Raw genomic sequence first — 19,721 nt, forward strand, 5'->3', positions numbered from 1 at the left:
AGCGCCCTGGTGGCAGACTACCAGCACTCCGGGCCCATCGAGCTCGGTAACACGGAGGCCAGCAGCGCCAGCACAAGGCCCGCTCAACGGCAAAGGCGCCGGCAAAGTCGCCAAACCGCCACCCGCGCCTTGTCGGAATTCAGAGGCAAAGCCACAAGCTCGGACGAGGTAGAGGCTACCCCGGCTCTCTCCGTTCCTTCCCCCCTCGCATCGGAACTCCTGGCGGTCCCCTTACCCAGAGACTTCAAGCTCCCACCTCTGGACAAGTACGACGGGTCCTTCGACCCCAACGACCACGTTGACGCCTTTCAGTCGCAAATGCACCTCGCCAGGGCTAGCGAATCGTGCATGTGCGTGGCCTTTACCACCACCCTTAGGGGGGTAGCCCGCACTTGGTACAGGAACCTGGCCCCCGGGTCGATAAAGTGCTGGGCCCAGTTCGTGCAAGTCTTCACCACACACTTCATCACCAACCGACGGTGCCCCAGAATAGAGGAAAGCATCTTCGGAGTGGTCCAAAGAGAAGGAGAATCTATTCGGGGCTACATCAAGCGGTTCAATGAAGCATGCTTGCAAATACCGCAGTTGGACCCTGTAGTGTAGCTTGCGGCGGCCAAAAGAGGGGTGACGCACAAAGAGTTCAAATGGCACATGGTGGCCAACCAACCCGCGACCGTGGTCGAATTCCTCAAACTCGCGGATAAGTTCATGAGGACAGAGGAAGAAATCAACCAACGAACCGAAGGCGGGAACGAGAAAAGAAAGAGAGAAGGCGAGCTCTCCAACCTGGTGAATAGAAAAAACCTGACCCGGGAGCCGAAGCCGAACCAGTCCTTCCGGGCCCCCCTAGCAGTTCGGACGGACTACATGTCGTTAAACACGAGGCGGACAGAGATCTTAATGACGACCAAAGATGCTCCGTACATTAAGTGGCCACCTCGCCTGAAGGGAAATCCGAACGATAGAAACAAGAATTTGTATTTTAGTTTCCATAGAGACCATGGTCATAGCACCGAACAGTGTAATAACCTCCGGGACGAGATAGAGGGACTCATCCGTCGCGGATACTTGAGAAACTTTGTACAACACAACAATAACAATAAAGCAGGTCAGCAAGGGGAGCACGAAAAGGATGCACCCGAGTCTAGCAACAGACCTGCCGAACCGTTGCAGAAGCAGCCTCCGGAAGAGAGGCCAGTTCGGGGAACCATCCATGTAATAGTGGGAGGATCGGTGGTAGCGGGGTGTACCTCGGCAGCAGCCCGGACTTCAGTTCGCGAAGCGGCCCTCGAAGAAAGGAACCCCCCAAAGAGACCAAAGACCGAAGAACCAATCTTTTTCACGGAGGACGACGCGCGAGGAGTCCACTACCCCCATGATGACGCGCTTGTCATTAAGCTAAGGATCAGCGACTTCGAGGTCAGGCGCGTACTCGTAGATTCGGGCAGCTCAGCGGACATCCTCTTCAAATCGGCATTTGACTAGCTGCAGTTAAAGAGGAGCGAGCTGAAGCCCGCGAACACTCCCCTGGTAGGTTTCAGCGGAGAGGAAGTTAGGCCCCTCAGAAAAGTAACTGTCCCTGTGGAAGTCGGCACATGGCCTTGTGCGGTCAGGCTCAACCATGATTTCCTGGTAGTCGCGACCCCCTCCCCATACAATGCCATAATAGGGTGGCCGATCACGCATGTCCTACGGGCGGCGGTCTCCACCTACTATTTGGCCATGAAGTTCCCTACGGACTTCGGTATAGGGGTAGCACGGGGCGACCAGCTCGAGTCCCACAAGTGCTATGTTGCCGCCCTAAAGGGAAAAACCAAGGCGGTCGACGACCTTGAACTGGAGCGGCCGGCGGAGCAAGGTGAGGAGCGAACTTCGCCCACGGAGGAAACAGTCGCAATCCCGACTTCAGCTACGGATCCAGCTCGCACACTAAGCATCGGAGCTTCCATCGAAGACCCCCTACGAGCCGAACTGGTGAGTTTTTTACTTCAAAATTTAGATATTTTTGCCTGGTCCGCGACCGACATGCCCGGCATTAGCCCCGGACTGATAACTCACAAACTTAATACTGACCCTGTAGTCAGACCCGTTAGACAGAAGAAACGCAACTTAGCCCCAGAACGCTGGAGAGCGGTCGACGAGGATGTTGAGAAGCTCCTCACAGCAAACTTCATAAGGGAAGTCCACTACCCGAGCTGGGTGGCCAACCCGATGTTGGTAAAAAAGGCAAGCGGCAAGTGGCGCATGTGCGTCGACTATACCGACCTGAACCGAGCTTGCCCGAAAGATTGCTTCCCCCTCCCCAGAATTGACCGCCTAGTGGATGCGACCTCGGGAAATGAGTTGCTAAGCTTCCTGGACGCCTACTCGGGCTACAACCAAGTTAGGATGGACCCATCCGATGAGGAAAAAACCAGCTTCATAACCGAGTTCGGCCTGTATTGCTACAAAGTCATGCCCTTCGGACTAAAAAACGCCGGGGCAACTTTCCAAAGACTTGTAAATAAGCTATTTCGGCCCTAATTGGTACGAAGATAGAGTGCTATGTAGACGACATGGTCGTCAAGACTCAGTTTTCACAAGAGTTAATACAAGACTTAGATTCTATTTTCCAAATCCTGCGTCACTTTAGCATGAAGTTGAATCCCAACAAGTGTGTCTTCGGCGTCACCTCGGGCAAGTTCCTAGGCTACATTGTCAATCGGCGCAGTATTGAGGCCAACCCGGACAAAATAAAAGCCATTCTAGATATGAAACCACCTCGAAAAGTAAAAGAGGTTCAAATGCTAAACGGCCGCATAGCTGCTCTAAGCCGCTTCTTATCTAAGTCAGCAGACCGTTGCCTACCCTTCTTCAAGGCAGTCAAAGGCAAAGGGTTCAAATGGACCCAGGACTGCCAGTTCGCGTTCGACGAACTAAAAGGTTACCTCGCTAGTGTGCCAACCTTAGCCCGACCCGAGGTGGGCGAGGTCTTACAACTGTACCTCTCGGCGAGCGACGAGGCGGTCAGTTCGGTACTAATAAAGGAAACAGACGGGGTCCAACAACCCATATATTATGTTAGTAAAATTTTGCAGGGAGCAGAGGCAAGGTACCCAGAGATAGAAAAACTAGCATACGCCCTAGTAATAGCAGCTCGGAAACTCCGCCCGTACTTCCAGGCTCACACCGTCATCGTCCTAACTGACAAACCTCTTAGGCAAGTTTTACTCAAACCCGAAGTCTCCGGTCGACTGACGAAATGGGCCATCAAACTCAGCGAGTACGACCTCCAGTACAAACCGAGAACCGCTACCAAGGCCCAAGCTTTGGTAGATTTTATCGCCGAACTGACCCACCTTGTAATAGCTCGGGATACACTTCGCCGAACTGACCCACCTTGTAACAGTTCGGGATTCCTCCGAGCTCAAGACCGCCTCGCTCAGCACTTCGCATCATCTTCTGGGCACCAAAGCCAAACAAGTCGTACCATGCCTGACATTAGGGAAGTCCGTGCCTGAGGGCGCCACGCCTAACTGATTTGGGATCTGACGTTTGGCAGCAGCACTCTAAACGGCCACCTGCCACCACCACTGATGTCGCCATCTCCAGTTAGACGGTTAGGCAGTGACGGTTCTGTCTCAGCAGAAAGGATGACGGCCGAGTTGACAAGCACAAGGGTAATCATACCCGATCTGACAAGGGCCTCGGGACGAGTACACGAAGTGACTATAAGAGCCCCCTGCCCCCCGACAACGGAGGTATGCAAACTTTGCGCTATCTGGTATTACCTTGCTTTTGAAGGATTCTAACTTGAGCTTCGGAGCCTCTACACCGGGTTCCCCCCCGGAGCTTTTCCATCTCCTCCGTTTCAGGTTCCCTGCTACCCCGTTCAGAAGCAAGGCAGCGGATAGCTAAGACCAGCCGGATCGCGCTCCATCATGAACCAAACAGACTATGGAAATAGACCATTCAGATTCAGATTCTGACTTTGACTATAAACCAAATGGACCCTTATTTTTTAAAACATCATTATAAAACCCTCTCAAGTACTCTCTCTCTCTCTCTCCATCAATAGTCAATGTAACCTCATCATTCCCCATTAAACCCTATTTTCTTTCCTCATCTTAAAACCCTCTCAACTTTCAACTTTGTTTAATGAATCAAGGGTTCGTTTGGTTCACAGTTGGAATGGGAATGATCTATTCCTCCCACCTGTTTGGTCTAGAGGGGAATTGGAAACTGAATCGGAATCATGGGGAGGGGAAGGGAATGAACATTCCCTTAAAATGGGAAATGCCATTCCATCAGGAATGAGAATGAGATTTCAATTCCACCTAGCTAAATGTTTGGAATTGGAATCAATTTTGATTCCACCCAACCAAACAGTTGGAATTGGAATGGTCCATTTCGATTCTTATTCAGACCTTATTCATATGAACCAAACAGACCCTAAGGCCTAAGGTGATAAAGTGGATCAGTTGATAAAGATTAAGAGTCGACCAAAGACTAACCTTAGACATGGACCTTGGGCTCGGACCCAGACCAATGCTAAAGCCCGAGTTTGCCAACCTAAATCCAATTTAAACTAAACCCAATATAATTTGGTTGAGCTTGGGCAAGTAGGTACTAGGTAGTTCAGATTTAAAAGTGTTTCCTCTCAAGTTTGGCACTCTTTAATTTACATTTTGATGGAATAGTAAGCTGGATATCACTGGTACGAGGATATGATGGTATTGCCAACATCTGACCCTTTTGGGCCATCTGTTGGCCCATTCATGCTCTTTTTTTTTTTTTTTTTGAAAAAACAAAATCAAACATGTTGCCAAACACCCCTTTAATTTCTTTGTCAAGACAATCAAAAAGCACATCGGGAGTTGGAGACATGTATCCTACCAAATGCATTTTATATGTTAAATTTAATTTTAGGATTTAAGGTTTAGTGTTTAGAGCTAGGGTTCAATGTTTATAATCTAGGGTTTAAATGTAAAAACCAGAAGGTAGGACCAAAGTAATGCTATCCTCTCACCCACCACTGTGTTAAAGAGGAAGAGGATATATCTACTATCAACTGGGCCTCCTCTAAGAGAGTAATATCATTGATTACATTAAATGAGAAGAATTGGTTTTCTTAAGGTTCTGTTTGTTTGCAATGAAATTGCATTTGTACTAGCATGGGAGTGCAAAGGAGAATTTTGCAAAATTTGGTTTATTTATTTTCCTTGGCCTTTAAATTACTATGCTTTTGTTTTTATTTTATCCCATATGCACTACAAACAAACAGAATAAATTTATACCTATAACAAAATTAAACCAAAATTGGACTCTAACTCATTTGCACTTTTATACTTTTGCACCAATACAAATAAAATTGCACTGGAAACAAATAAAGGTCTAAATATCAATGTTTAGAGGGGGCCATTCAGGCTCGGAGAAGAGAGTGTTGTAATTTGAGTGGGTTGTTTCTGTTTTAGAGCCAACAATCCCAACCCAACTAAGGATTAGGCCCTTCAGGATGGGCTAGTTGGCTCTCACAATAAAACGACCCACTCAAAATCCGAACTTAGAAGATACATGGGTCAGATTGGGTCGTCAGGATGGGCCATTTCGAAAATCCAAGTTCAACTTTGGGCTAATAAATGGGCTTCTTGTTTTCAAACACTCAGGTAGGGCAGGCCCCAGCCCACAGGCCCGCACGATGGAGCTGGAGCCTGTACCCCTGTATTTGTATTGTCGTGTAGGAGAATCTTCGTTACCCGCCAATTTCAGGCTTCTTTTAGGTTTGGCGCGAACATCAACAGCCCAACGAGTATCTTCTCTTCTTCCGCAGCTCTGCTAATCCTTCGCTTTGGAAGATTCTTCTTCTTCTTCTTCTTCTTCTCTACGTTATCTGCTAAAAATGGCAGACTTTGCTACCCAGATTAAAGAAATTGAAACCTGGCTTTCTTCGCGAACTAGAGAAGAGAAATCCTTCGGTTATTCAACCCTTCTACACCTTCAAGAGCAATCAACAGTGGATCCTTCTGCGATTCAAGCCCTCTCCGAGCGGTTCCAACCTCTCCTTTCTTTGATCATGTCTGATCTCTCTGACGATGACGAAGAAATGTAAGTCTCTATAAAATTTATTCTCTTTATTTTCGATTTCAACCTTGGTTTGTCATGTTTCCAATCCCCCCCCCCCCCCAAAAAAAAAAAAATAAATAAATAAATAAATAAAAATAATGCTATTTTTCGATTTCTTGGGTTTATTCGTTTGTTTCATTTTCAGTGCTGCACCGGCTTTGAAGTGCCTGGGTTTCATGATCTACCACCCTTCCCTCGTTGCCGCCATTCCGGGTATGTCTTCTTCAGTCTATGCTCTCCATTTTTTTTTCTTATACAATTTGTAGTACTTTTTATATATGCTGCCACAACTCACTTCCTACTTTGTTAAGTTATGAGATGACTAGCTTTGACGTGCATACATGATTAGGCTGAAGATCTCTATATGCTTATGTTTGGTGTGTACATTGTCATGGGATCTATTGATCTAAACCCATAATTGTTATGGAAATCATGTTTTATATATGTTGAATATCAGAAGGAAGTTACTATAGATAACGCCCATGTTTAAGAATTCCTTTATATGGGTGCACAAATTCGCTGGACTATCCCACTTCTAATCTATCAAAGCCATAAAGTTTTTTCTCGCCCCATTGTATACACTTGTTTTGACTATTTGATTACTAAACCTCTAAACAAGACCTTCTGTTGGAGAAATGACTTTGTTTTAGTACTAAACATATCAATTTTCCAACTTATCAGAATGAAGCTGTTCTCTTTCCATCTGGAATTTGTACAATACATAGAAAATTCACAATTATGATAGTAAGATCAAGTTTGTCCTACAAGAAATTTTACAACTTCAGATCTTATCTGTCAAGCCACCAAGATGTCAAAAGCGTAGCCACCCACTGAAATCAAGATGAGAACCTGCATTCAAATCAGTAATTAAGTCAAAATCATTACTGATCTAATTCCATCTTGACAAGTTGCAATTAAAACCAAGATATTAGGTCAGGCAGTATTCAGTATGTATGTTTAAAGCTGCATCAAGTATACTGGAGAATATGGGTGTGGACTGTGTGGTAAACATGAAGACTAAATATTAACAAGTAGAAAATGGAACTATTAATTGGTAACTACCATTCTAAGTTGGAATCCTCTTATTTTATACTACATTATACAAAGACATATTTTCTAGAATTCCCAATTTTGCTTTTTCCATGAATAGCATGCCTTCAACCTACATCTACACACTCGTTATGAGAACTCTTGATGAGGCTTTTAATAGATATGAGTAGTAAACCTAATTTCTTTTTTTCCTGAAATTTCTTTTCCAGTCTTTGTATCAATCTCATAAGCAAAATTTAGTATCAATCCTATAAGTAAGATTTAAGAGCTTAGACTAAAAGTAATTGCCTTGATCACAACTGTCAGATCAGTCATCTAGACATCCACTAGAATCACCATTACAGGTTTGCACATTATCTTGTTTTTACTTTTAGTACTATTACGGTATTACCCCTGTATAATGGTGGGCGCACTAGCATGACCCAATTATTTTACGCAAGGAGACTCTGCAAACTTTACCAAATTCTATAATTAGCTGTCCGGTGTATTTTAATTAATAATCCAAATATACATTCGCTGTAAATTTCAAGGTAGAACTCAATGTTGTTGAGTTGAGCTCTTCTTTATAAGAATGCTGTACTCCCAAGGGTCATAGGATCTGGAGTTGTGGATGGTATAGGGATTATTTTCTTTATCCTTCAACATGATTCTCTCATTGTTTTGTGATTTTATTTTGCTAATCCACAACAAATGAGGATATGAGAGGATTCTGAAGTTAACATCATGTTTGCTCTAAATTACAGAACATTTTGCTAAGTTGATTCTGGATTCCTTGGTAAAGCTGGTTACAACAACTAAGATAAAGGTAATGTTCCATTTTTTTTAATCTGAATATTCTAGTCTTGGCTTTCTGTACATCTTTGACATCTTGGTTTCACTTCATGACTGCAGGCTATTTGTAATTTAGCAGTTTGGTGTATTTCAATTCAACAGATTAGTGCATCATTTCTAACTCCCCACTTTCAATCTTTGTTACGCGCAATCGTTCATGCTCTTGACAATCCCATGGGTTCTCTATCAGTAACATTTGAGGCAATCCAGGTACTATTGTTTGATCAATCTTTGCTTTTTTGTGTATTTATTCAAGCTTATAAATTGGCCATACCATTTCTTTTTTAGTAAGTTCAATTTGGAGTTTCTTAGAGCCACTACAGTGGTTTATGATAACTATGGTAACTGTGTTTCATGGGATTTCAGGACTTATACCTGACTCAACATAAAGATTGTATCATGTAAAGAGGATCCACAACATGAAAGATGAGGGACTAAATATCAGTCCCAAAACTTGGAATGGACATAAAAGACCCTATTTGAGATCCCCAATCAGAGCTTTGACTCCTGGTACCTACAGATGACCTTCATAAGCCTTAATCCCACCTTTATATAACTGGATTCTCAAGTTAACTGTTAGCATCAAGAATGTTTTGTCTATCAGCAACGGTGAATCTGAGTTTTTAATCTCTCCAAATCATTAGTAATCTGCTTCTCTAGAATCTAGAACAAATAAACATGGTCCCTTCTAGTGGATGATGTAAATTATACAGTTGGGATTCTCCACCTACAGCTTCTTCTTTTATTTTACCCAAAAATAAAATCTATACTATGCTTGGACATAAGTACATAACTGACTCTTAATGCGGCCAAGGTGAAGGTAAAACAATCCAATGTTTGAATTGTCATTATCATCAGGAAAGCAAGAAAAAGAAAGTTTCCAAAACAAATCTACAATAGTAATATTCTTTTTGAGGATAAACGAAGAACTAGTATATTGACAATTGCATGAGCAGAGCATAATTTAGTAGAACTAGTAATAGATGAGGATACAAAGAGAGAATAAGAGAGAGAAGAAGAGAAGAGAAAGAAGGAGAAACACTTTTGAATGAGAATAGAATGGGGTCTATTGTGTTTAATGCCCGTTCTTATTTTATTAATATAGGAGTTACACATAACAATAGGTAAAAGAACATAACTGTTCTTGATATTAAAATATTGTAAAAACACATACAACAACTGACCTGACTAAGTTGGAACATAATTTTATCTGTATGAATAAACTGTTCATGGATATGTTTCTAGCTATATTCCTGCCAGGCTCGTTTGGTCAATTATCTGCCAAGCTCAACCTCTCTCTCTCTCTCTCTCTCTCTCTCTCTCTCTCTTTTGTGTGTGTGTGTGTGTTTACAAGCCCACTGAAGCTCAAAATTATATATAAAAAAAAAAAGATGTTGGACCTGCAGTCTGAGGACCAAGACCAACATTCTTTAAAGTAAAAGTAACTTAGCAATAGTTACATTATCTATATTTGTTGTATATTTAAATTCTAGTATCAAGATGAACTTAAGAACAGCAGAACCCACCTAAAGTAGGCCTAGGCTCATATGGATAAATGAGACTAAACTCCAAAGCTAAAATTGATCTCTGGCTCAGCTTAAACAAGATATGCTAATTTATTCATCGACAGCTCTATTCCTTTTCATTGGCACAGTTACAAGTGTCAGAGACTATGAGGTACAACCACGAGGTAAGCATCTTAGTGTGTGTGTGGGGGGGGGTGTCAGTGTAGAAGTCATGTATCTTATCATTTAAACCATAGATCTCTTATCTTTTATCCATTGAGCATGGTTTCTGCATTGCTAACATTCTTAAAAGTTTAACACGAGTTCTTGTGTGCAACTTTTTGTATTTCTTGACAGGGGGAATGCTAGTGCTACAAATGGTGTGAACAACACATAATGGATATTCTCTGTAGCCCAGTGTTTAAAAAAAAAAAATAGCAACCGTTGGGGTCATTAATGTCTAGCTTTATGATTCTAATGTAGAGCTAGACTCCTTTGAGACAAATTACATATCAAGTTGGACTTCGTGGTGCTCTCCACTGATCCTCTGATGTTACTATTGTAGGCCTTGATGAAATTGGCAACTCAACTAAGTGAAATGATGAGAGATTCTTCAAATATATGGGCTCCTCCAATTTGTAGGAGACTTATTAGCAATGATAAGAGGGAAAGGGAAATGTCAGAAAGATGTCTTTTGAAGATTAGCTCTATGATAATTCCCCCCCCCTCCAGCCTTTCTAAGGTACTCCATGTTCTTGAGTTTTTAATTTTTATTATTTTCAATAAAAATTTATTAGAAGTATTAATAGATAACAAATCTTATAAAGTCTTAGGCTTGATCTTGATTTATTTCTTTAGGATATATTTTTTGGACATGGAGTGGCCATACCACAGAATCATGAACCTGCTTTAGTGAACGTGCTCCTATGGTGCTTTAATTCCTTTTTATCCATTTTCATTTTTGTAAAATATGCTTAATCTGAATATTGAATACCTGGTACTATTCATCATACACACACACACACACACAAACAAACACACCTGGTACTCCTTTGATTAATTTCTAAATATACCTTGTCCTTGAACTAATGTCATCTCTACCAATGTAAATTTCTACATCTGTACTTGCACATTATTTCCTCTGAACTTCTAAATATGTGTTCCAGGTAGGGATGCAAATCGGATCTGATAGGACTCGATCAGGGTATATTCGAATCCAATATGACACTGTTCATGTCGGATCCAATCGGATCTGATAGGACTCGACCTGAATTATCGGATCTTCAGATCTGATTTGATCTGACTTGTTTTCTTTAAAAATTAATAAATTATTAAAAGAAAAATGTACCAATTTAAATAAAGAAAAACAAAGATACAAGTATTTTTTTTAATTATTTTCATCATATATACATGTTTTTTTATAAAATATAATATAATAAATTTATAAAAATACAATATAAATAATATATTTATATTTATAAATATATAACACATCGGAATGTATCTTGTCGGATCGAATAGGGGTGATCCGAATTCGACCAAATAGGATCAGACCGGGTCATAAAAATACATCTAATTACTCCCAACTGATAACACAAAGTACATTAATGAGTTTAAGATTTATTATTCTTTCATTATGTGGCAATTTTCCAAAGCCAGAAATTGCAACTCAAGTTTGTATTTGATGTTGAATGGATGATGATGTCAAGTTTGGATTTGCAAGGGAACATGTCAAGTTTTGTTTTGTAAAAGAGAGCCAACTGCAAAGCATAAAATCTTCATTATGGGTCACTTTTATGCAATTCATATGTTACATCAAGCTAGTGTATCAAGATCACAATGTGCACTGTGAGTAATCAATTTTGTTTTTCCTACATTCTGAGAGGATTCTGATGCAATGGAAACACAAACATTGCTTCCGAAACTTGGGTAATATGAAGTAGATTGATTTCAGCATGATCTTTACACATGGCTCCTTTTGGAGGATGACCCGGTTCTAACTTGGCAATTAGTTTGGGTGCATAGAAGATGCCCCTTGGATAGTTGGCTTTGAACTTCCAATGTCTAATTAGTAATTGCAATCTGTGAACTAGTCAGCCATTCAGCCCATGTATAGCAAGAAGCCAATGTTGTTGCCAATATGCTTGGTCACTACGGTGTTGGAAACAATTAATCTTTAGCAGTTTAATGGGTTGGATGGGTGTCTTGATCAATGACATGGAAGGTTATGGTCCTTAGAGGAAATCTCAGGACATTTGGCTAAACCATGTTTATTACTTTAGAGTAAAAATGGTTGACAGGGATCATCCACATGACATCCATCTTAGCCACCAGATTTTTCACTATGATGTAATAATGTAAATTGGCAATAACTTACACTTCAGTATGGTTTCTTGTTAGATCTGCATATCTGCAGTCCACTAATACACTTATAATTTTTTTCCTTGCAAAACTATCATGTGCTTTTTGAGTTTCTAAACCACTTTCATATTCCTTGAACAGGTACTTGTTGTAGACATCAAGCAAAGGTTGCTTCCTGGAATGAAGGAAGGGCTACAAAACCATGGAATGAAGGTTCCTGTTATCCAAGCCTGGGGGTGGATTATCCGTTTACTTGGACCTTATGCCACAAGGAATAGGCATATGGTTAATGAAATGCTGAAAATTCCCGAACAAACATTTTCTGATCCTGATACACAAGTCCAGATTGCATCGCTGGTACTGCATGTCCTTTAATAATCTATTTACTGAAATTTTTAATGTACATAAATTCCATTCTGTTAGTGTATGCCCTCAGCTCCATTAAACTGATGTATACCGACATTTATTGTTGAATAAAATCAGTGCATTATTATTTCATTTACGTTATGGTTTGTTTGTTTTTGTGAATTACCTCTTAGCCATACATTTATGAGACTTATGTAAGCTAAAATGTTCAGTCGAATGATGAATATGGGGAGTTTATCATATAAAGGATGGCACTTCTATACTGCCAAATGGATGGAGTAGTTTGTCTCAACTGCTCGGGTTAGACCTAAGGCACAGTGAGTGGGTGTTTAAGAAAACACTGAACTGGACCATTTCCACTTTAACCTTGGACCTTGGAAACAGGGGTAAAATTGGAAAGTTGCAATTAATCCCATGATATTGCACTAAATGTTTGATTGGCCTGTTTTTTACATGACAACCAATGAGATCCTTTTGGAGTCAAATATGTGGGCATGTTGGAGAAGACTGGGAAGGTACTTGACTGAGTGATCGTTGCGATAGGATTAACAACTTTGTTGAACAAAGAGAATATCCTGGTATACATTCTTTCTGATGGAAACCTAAAGCTGTTGGCAGTGGATTTCAATTTGGTTTTGAAATCAATTTTGCAAAATGTACTTATATTTAAAAATAGTTTATTTTGATAAAAGGTTTACAAAATGATTTTAATCTTTGGATCCATCCGAGTAGAGGGTGTTACACTAAATTTTGTAGTTAGGGAAGAAGTCCTTCCCTGTCAATAGTGTTTGGACATTATTGGTTGAGAGATTAGATAAAAATGTCTTCTTGGGCCAATAACTTGATGGACATTTCTCAATAGGTCTATTCATGAAACCAATCAAACTGACCAACCCGTCCCAACTTGACCCAAGTTGGTAAGTTTTGAATTATTTTCGATCGATTTTGGTTCATGTATTATGTTAAACTTGAGAGGACGGGTTGGTTTGAGTTTGGTCGTGTGTAAACTGACCAAAACCGACCCAACTCTATAGGAAAGTGGGGAAACACTTTCTACAATTGTATACGGCAAATGGTTTTCATAATACCATTTAATATTTGGTTTTTACTTGGTGAAAACCTTACTTTCTTCGCATTGAACCATTCAATATATGATTATGATTTTTATCTGTTGAAAACATAGTGAAAACTATTTCTGGGCTGTCTTTTGGACCGATTAACCAAACAAATTCTTTATAGTAGGGTTGGTTTTCACTAAGTGGTAGGTCAGTTTCAGGTGGCCAATTTCCCAACCCGACCAAGCCAGTTTGGTTGGCCAAACAGCCTGCAACTGAACTGAACTGACCCATGAACACCCCTTTAAACCATTGGGATGGCTGAGACCCAAGTCAAAGTTACATCGCTTGTTGGGCTGAATTTGGACCTAATTAGTGTAGGGATGACTCACTAAGTATGACCTAGTGAATTTGGCCCATGCATGTAAGTGTATGGACTGAACCTATTTGGTTTAGATTGAGATGATCTATGTGGCTCCCATACCATACAAAAATAAGGTTCAATGGCTGGTCAAAGTTATGAGAGAATTAGGATTACTTAAGAGGCAAGTTTGTTTCAAACTTCATAGTTTGACTAGGTAATTAGTTTGTTGAAAATTTAAGTTGAAGTAGAAAACTAACTAGATTTGGTTCAGGAAACTATTGGTTCAGGAAATAAGAGAGACTATTGGTTGAGGAAACCAAAAATAGCTAAACTTGAAGAAAAATATGCAATTCCAAATTTCAGATGATTCTTCAAAATTTGATGGAAATTCTAATTATTTTATTGAAAAATATGCAAAATACATATAATTTGACATAAAGTTATTGAAATTTTGATACATCATGATTATGAAACTAGAATTTACTCAAAATTGAAATAACATCTTGAAATTTTCTAATTGAAAGGTGGAAATCTTGATCATATCACATCATGTTTAATGTCTTGCGTCTGTATCTTTCTCCTCAAATAAAATGCTTATTCGGCTTCAAATATGCAGGTTGCCTGGGAAGGTTTGGTTGGTGCTCTTATTCAAACTCCAAAACAATCTTCAGGGACAAATACAGCCCTAGAGCAAAGGATGCAGCAAACTGAAATGGTACAAACTGATGTATCTAAAGGCCATTCTAGTGAAAACCAAGCAAATGCCCTTTTGAAATGTGTAAAGCTCATAATGACACCCTTGGTAGGAATAATGTCTAGTAAATGTGACACATCTGTTCATTCATCCTGCCTGAACACATGGTTCTATCTGCTACACAAACTTAATGTTTCAGTTAATTGTCTTCCAGTATTGAAAACTGTCTTGGAGCCTATCCTTGAAGTTGTCTTTAGAGTGGGACCTAACAGTAAGAGCATCTGGATATATAACTCCTGCCTTGATTTGCTTGATGAATGCATTTCAGCAAAAAGTAGGGAGGTGGATTGTGACTTGGAAAATCAGGTAGGTAATCATTTACCGAGTAAAGTCACTTCATTTGGAACTCTTTCTGGTGGTAAGCTGCTATGCAAGAACTATGTAATTAAATGGTTGCCTTGGGATCTTAGTATGTTGGATTTCCATCTAAAAATGATTCATATAATCATCAGTCAAGGGTCAATGGAAACTGCAAACCCTGAAAATGCAAGTTTTGCCTGCAGTGCTGCCATGAGGATCTTCAGATCTGTTTTGAAGGAAGTCCAAATCAAGATGAGAGGATCATTGATTAATTATAATGATATTATGTTGTGTTTAAACAAAATCTTAATGTTCACAAAGAGGATATCTGAAGAGCTAATTTCTAAAGAGTTTGGCACTAATGACTTGCTACAGACTTCCCTCCATTTTATGGAGGCTGTCAGAGAGGAGGTAGAACCTCTGCTACTGACATCCCCTCTTTATAGGGTTGCTTTGGACATTGATTACATTCATGGCTTGCAATTGATTAGTGATGTCAAGTATACAAATATAAAGGGGATCAAGGCTGTTGCTTTTATGGATATGGTTTCACCAATGGTTTATTTAACTACCCTCTATTTCTCTGTGGTGGCTCAATCAATTTCCACTGTATCCAAATTGGAGATTATTCTACATGAGATGCAAAAGCTTTTAAATTTTCTATTGTCTTCATGTTATCCTCTGGAGAATCTACATGCTATTATTAGTTTATTGTATAAGCACAGGGGATCAGGCTGGTTAAAGATATGGCTTGTGATTGCAGAAGGTCTCAAAGAGCACCTTGTTACTTCAAAAGATCTTTCAGTATTGAAAACTGAGTCAGATGGTCCTGGTTATGTTGTGATCTGTTGGTTTTTGTGCTACCCTTTTGTTGTATGCTCTTGGCCTCAGAAGCAATCCTCCTTATCCCCAATAAAGAATAGTGGTTTCTCGGAATTATGCTTACAGTCAACAAACGCAACAATTGAGCTTGAACGCGTTATTGAAATGTGGAGGTCACTTTATGGTTGTATCAATTGTTCCTCATATTCTGAGTGTTCCACAATGAATGGTTTTACTGAGGAGATGTCTGCTACACTGCTTGAAGTCTTTAATGAAAGTATCAGCATGCTTGAGGTTTACACTGAGCTATGCCCGAAGGACAAGAATCAGATCCTCCTCTCTCTTTTTGGTGAAGTCACAATATATGTCTTGGAACAAATCCTGGTATTGGATGCTGTAGCTTTAAAATCAAGAGTAAGCAACAGTGAAGAAGATGGTGAATATGATCAACCCAGCAACATCAAGAACAGCATGGAGTTCATTGCTAGGTTAGTGCTAATTTTTTTTTTTTTTTGAGCAAGAAAGTTTCAATCACGTGCCTCTGCATACTCACTTTCAGTAAGTTGAAATTCAGCAAATATTCAGAAAAAAAAAGATTTTACCCTGCAAAAGAAGGATCTGTTCAAGTAATGCAGGTTGTATCTGCAATCACTTTAAATATAAATATTGAAAGTTCACATGTTCTATTAAAAAGATGAAAGTGGATCACTAGTTCATTGAGAAGATAGGGATAGATTGCTTAAGGAAGTTTATTAGTGTCCTTAAAGTTTGAAAAATCCATATATCTGTAGTTTCAAGGATTTCTGCATAGTTGTGGCTCTAACCTTGGGACTTGGCTGAGTTTGAAATATCCATATATCTGATGTATATTCATCATTTTCTGTCACATACATTTCATTAGGAGCTTTCATCTTGTAATAGCCCTGGCTTAGCATTCATGTTTGGAGTTATGCAGATTCCTGAAAGTGTCACATAGTGTGCAACCAGTTGTGCCAGCTGAAAATGCTGTCATTTCAAGGCAAGCCACTAAACCTATCTATTTTTGTTTATCATATAGGTTTTTCTAGCATAGCCTTGGTGCAACTTATCTCCCTTGATTGTGAATTTCAGGCTGTTTTCTGCTTTAGCTTGCTTCTTGCGCTGTCTTCACTTGAAGAAAGATATACTTTTATTCATGGAGGTTTGTACTTATCATTCTCTAAAAGAGATGCAACACAGGACATTATGGTATATACAGATTAGGCAAGAGATAATCTTCAAGCAATCTCTATAGACTCTTATGTCACTTTCCTGGAGTCTCCTAGGCCAAAATGGAACTGATTCCAATTATGTTTTGTTTGTTTGGATGCATATGATAGTTTGGTTGACCCATAGTCATTAGCTTTCTTGGGAGGATTATCTATTCTTGTCCAACTTTCATAGTTGATCTCCTGATAGGTCTCTGCCACTGCAAGTGCACCATGCATGGTGCCGTAGGTCAAAGAATTTGAAACCATCCTTAAGTTTATTGTATCCAGAAAATTGGATCTTAGATTTTCTTGTTGTAAAGTTCTAACCATTCAAGCTCATAATATTGGAGTTTCAACCTTTTGCAGGTAATCACTGCACCGATGGTTCAATGGCTCTCTTATGGGCAAATAAAGCAAGGAAGCATGATGGCCCAACTTCAACTCCTTTGGACAGAGACTCTTAATGGCTTGCAGAGAACATGGCCGCCTATCATCTTTGATTCCTCCTTTCTCAAAGTCCAGGCACCTCTTCTAGAAAAGACTCTGGATCACCACAGTTCCACCATTTCGGACCCCACAATTGTCTTCTGGAATTCTACATATGGTAATCAGGTTAAATTAGATTACCCTCAAAGCTTACTTCCAGTCCTGGACAAACTGTCAAGAAATGGCAAGATAAGCATCCACAGGAGAAGTCCCCGAATGCTAGTGAATGGTCATTCTGGAGTAGAATTGATTGATGCTAGGCAGAGATACAAGGTGGCATCAACACAGAAGAGGAGGTCAAAAAGAGTAGAGTTCATTGAGACCACTGAAAACGATTTTCACTGTACTGATAAGCCAACCCCAGGTTTGAAAAGGAAAACGGCAGAGCTAACTGAACATCAGAAAGAAGTCAGAAGAGCACAGCAAGGAAGAGAGAGGGATTGCAATGGGCATGGTGCTGGGATCAGGACCTACACAAGTTTTGACTTTTCTCAAGGGAATGAAGATTCCCAAGAAATCCAGGAGCTCCGAAATCCAGAGTCCATTTTGGAGATGTTGAGAAGAGCAGGCTAAGTTATTCTTTTGAAGGATTCATGAATGAAGCCCAAAATTTCAACTTTCAACTAGTCATATTCCTGAAAATTGTATATTTACCATGTGTCATATGTATCATATGTACTTGCATTATTTTTAACTTTATTTATACACTCAAACTATCAATCATTGGAAACTTAAGTCATGTCAACCACCATTAGTCCTAACTTTATTGTCCAATTGATCAAGCATCTCTTGATGGTAGTGGTCCAGTTTTCCAAACACAAGAACAATGGATTTTGCAAACTAGAAATGAGCTGAATCTTCCTTTGCATTAGAAATTTGATTCAATTGACTAGTGACTTTGCTTATTTCCAGTTATGGAATCAGCAATGCATGGTGAACTTCGCTCGGTTATGATAATCCAACCATTCAAGTAATCAACTACCATATCACCCTAATATGAAAAACCTGTGAAGGCAGCCAGAACTAGCCCTTGCAATGGTTTCGGTGCCACTAGTAGAAGATCAATACTGTAATCAGTCTTGAATTCTAATAGGTTTTAGGTTTACAAAACAGAAGAAAAGTGAGAGAAAGGAGAGAGAATAGAAGAGAAACAGGAGAACACAAGTGGTTGAAAGGAGGGACAGATTCAAATAGATCTGTCGCCGCCACTTTCTTATTATTTATAGGTTATGTTTAATACATAATGGAAATGACACATCTTCTCTTAGTACTTACATAATAAATAAAGTAAATAAAAACTGAAATAAATAACAATTGAATTAACAAACTGAATCAAATTGACGCTACTATAACTGAAACAAATAACTATACATGTTGTTCTACGAACACAGTGGAGACCACTGTAGTGGGGCCCACATCAGTGTTCTCTACACTCCCCCTCAAGTTGGGAGTAGATATCTATTATTCCCAACTTGGATATATTTGTCTTTAACTTCTTCCTTAGTACAGCCTTGGTGAGGATATCCGCAAGCTGTATATTAGATGTGATGTACGGAAGACACACTTCTTGTGATGTGACCATTTCTCGCACAAAATGTCGATCAACTTCGATATGTTTAGTTCTGTCATACTGCACTGGTTGTGGGCTATATTAATAGTTGTCTAATTATCACAATACATCATTAAGGGCTTTTCATAGTCAATACCCAACTCTTCAAGTAGTGACCTCAGCCATAAGATTTCAGCCACTCCATTAGCCATTGACTTGTATTCCGCTTCAGCACTGGAGCGGGAAACAACACTCTGCTTCTTACTCCTCCAAGAAACAAGGTTACCTCCCACAAGGGCATAATATCCAGAGGTAGACCTTCTGTCATCAACACTCCCAGCCCAATCGGCTTCCACCCTCATGTGATTATTGCTCTTGAGCAGTATACCTCTACCCGGGCATCTTGAACCTATCAAACCTGACTCTAGGTGACCGCTTCAAACCATACAATGCCTTGTTCAGTCGGCAAACCTTCTTACCTGTCTCTGTATCATAGAATCCAGGAGGCAACTGCATGTAAACATCTTCCTGTAAGTCTCCATTCAGAAAGGCATTTTTAACATCCATCTGAAACAGGGGCCAAGAATGATTTGCTGCAAGGGATAACAGAACTTGGATGGTGGTCATCTTAGCTACTAGGGCAAAGGTCTCCAAGTAGTCTATACCATAAGTCTGAGTGAACCCCTTTGCAACCAGTCGGGCTTTGTACTTTTCAATAGAGCCATCAGCATTATGCTTCATAGTGAACATCCATCTGCATCCCACCGGTTTCTTTCTTTTTGGTGGGTCAATCAGTGCCCAAGTATTATTCTTCAACAGGGCATCCATTTTGACTTGCATTGCATTTTTCCATTCTGGAACTGATAAGGCTTCTTGCACTGTTCTTGGAATAGGGACATCGGCAATGGAAATGAGATAGGACTAGTAAGATGGAGACAGATGATCAT

General features: G+C 40.1%; 1 protein-coding gene across 2 annotated transcripts; it reads left to right on the top strand.

Moving 5' to 3' along the window:
• The first annotated feature begins 5,737 nt into the window (after positions 1-5,737).
• On the top strand, positions 5,738-17,986 carry LOC148843002 (uncharacterized). 2 transcript variants are annotated; one of them, XM_088956962.1, is made up of 10 exons: positions 5,738-6,084; positions 6,248-6,315; positions 7,896-7,957; positions 8,044-8,193; positions 10,054-10,230; positions 11,991-12,206; positions 14,251-15,998; positions 16,466-16,528; positions 16,621-16,690; positions 17,106-17,986. In XM_088956962.1, exons 1-10 carry the CDS (start codon positions 5,879-5,881, stop codon positions 17,796-17,798), a joined length of 3,453 nt encoding a protein of 1,150 aa, XP_088813088.1. In that variant the 5' UTR covers positions 5,738-5,878; the 3' UTR covers positions 17,799-17,986. The 2 variants fall into 2 exon arrangements, with proteins under 2 accessions (XP_088813088.1, XP_088813089.1); XM_088956963.1 differs by lacking the exon at positions 10,054-10,230 and having other exon boundaries at positions 5,749-6,084.
• Positions 17,987-19,721: the final 1,735 nt, after the last annotated feature.

Source organism: Nelumbo lutea, chromosome 8, assembly GCF_056320005.1.
Source record: "Nelumbo lutea isolate HS-2025 chromosome 8, American lotus-T2T, whole genome shotgun sequence".
Classification (NCBI taxonomy): Eukaryota; Viridiplantae; Streptophyta; class Magnoliopsida; order Proteales; family Nelumbonaceae; genus Nelumbo; species Nelumbo lutea.

Excerpts from the sequence above, each read along its gene's own strand:
- LOC148843002 (XM_088956962.1), top strand. The coding sequence starts at position 5,879 with ATGGCAGACTTTGCTACCCAGATTAAAGAAATTGAAACCTGGCTTTCT. Across the intron at positions 6,085-6,247 it reads TCTGACGATGACGAAGAAAT|TGCTGCACCGGCTTTGAAGT; the intron begins GTAAGTCTCTAT and ends TTTCATTTTCAG. Across the intron at positions 7,958-8,043 it reads TTACAACAACTAAGATAAAG|GCTATTTGTAATTTAGCAGT; the intron begins GTAATGTTCCAT and ends TCATGACTGCAG.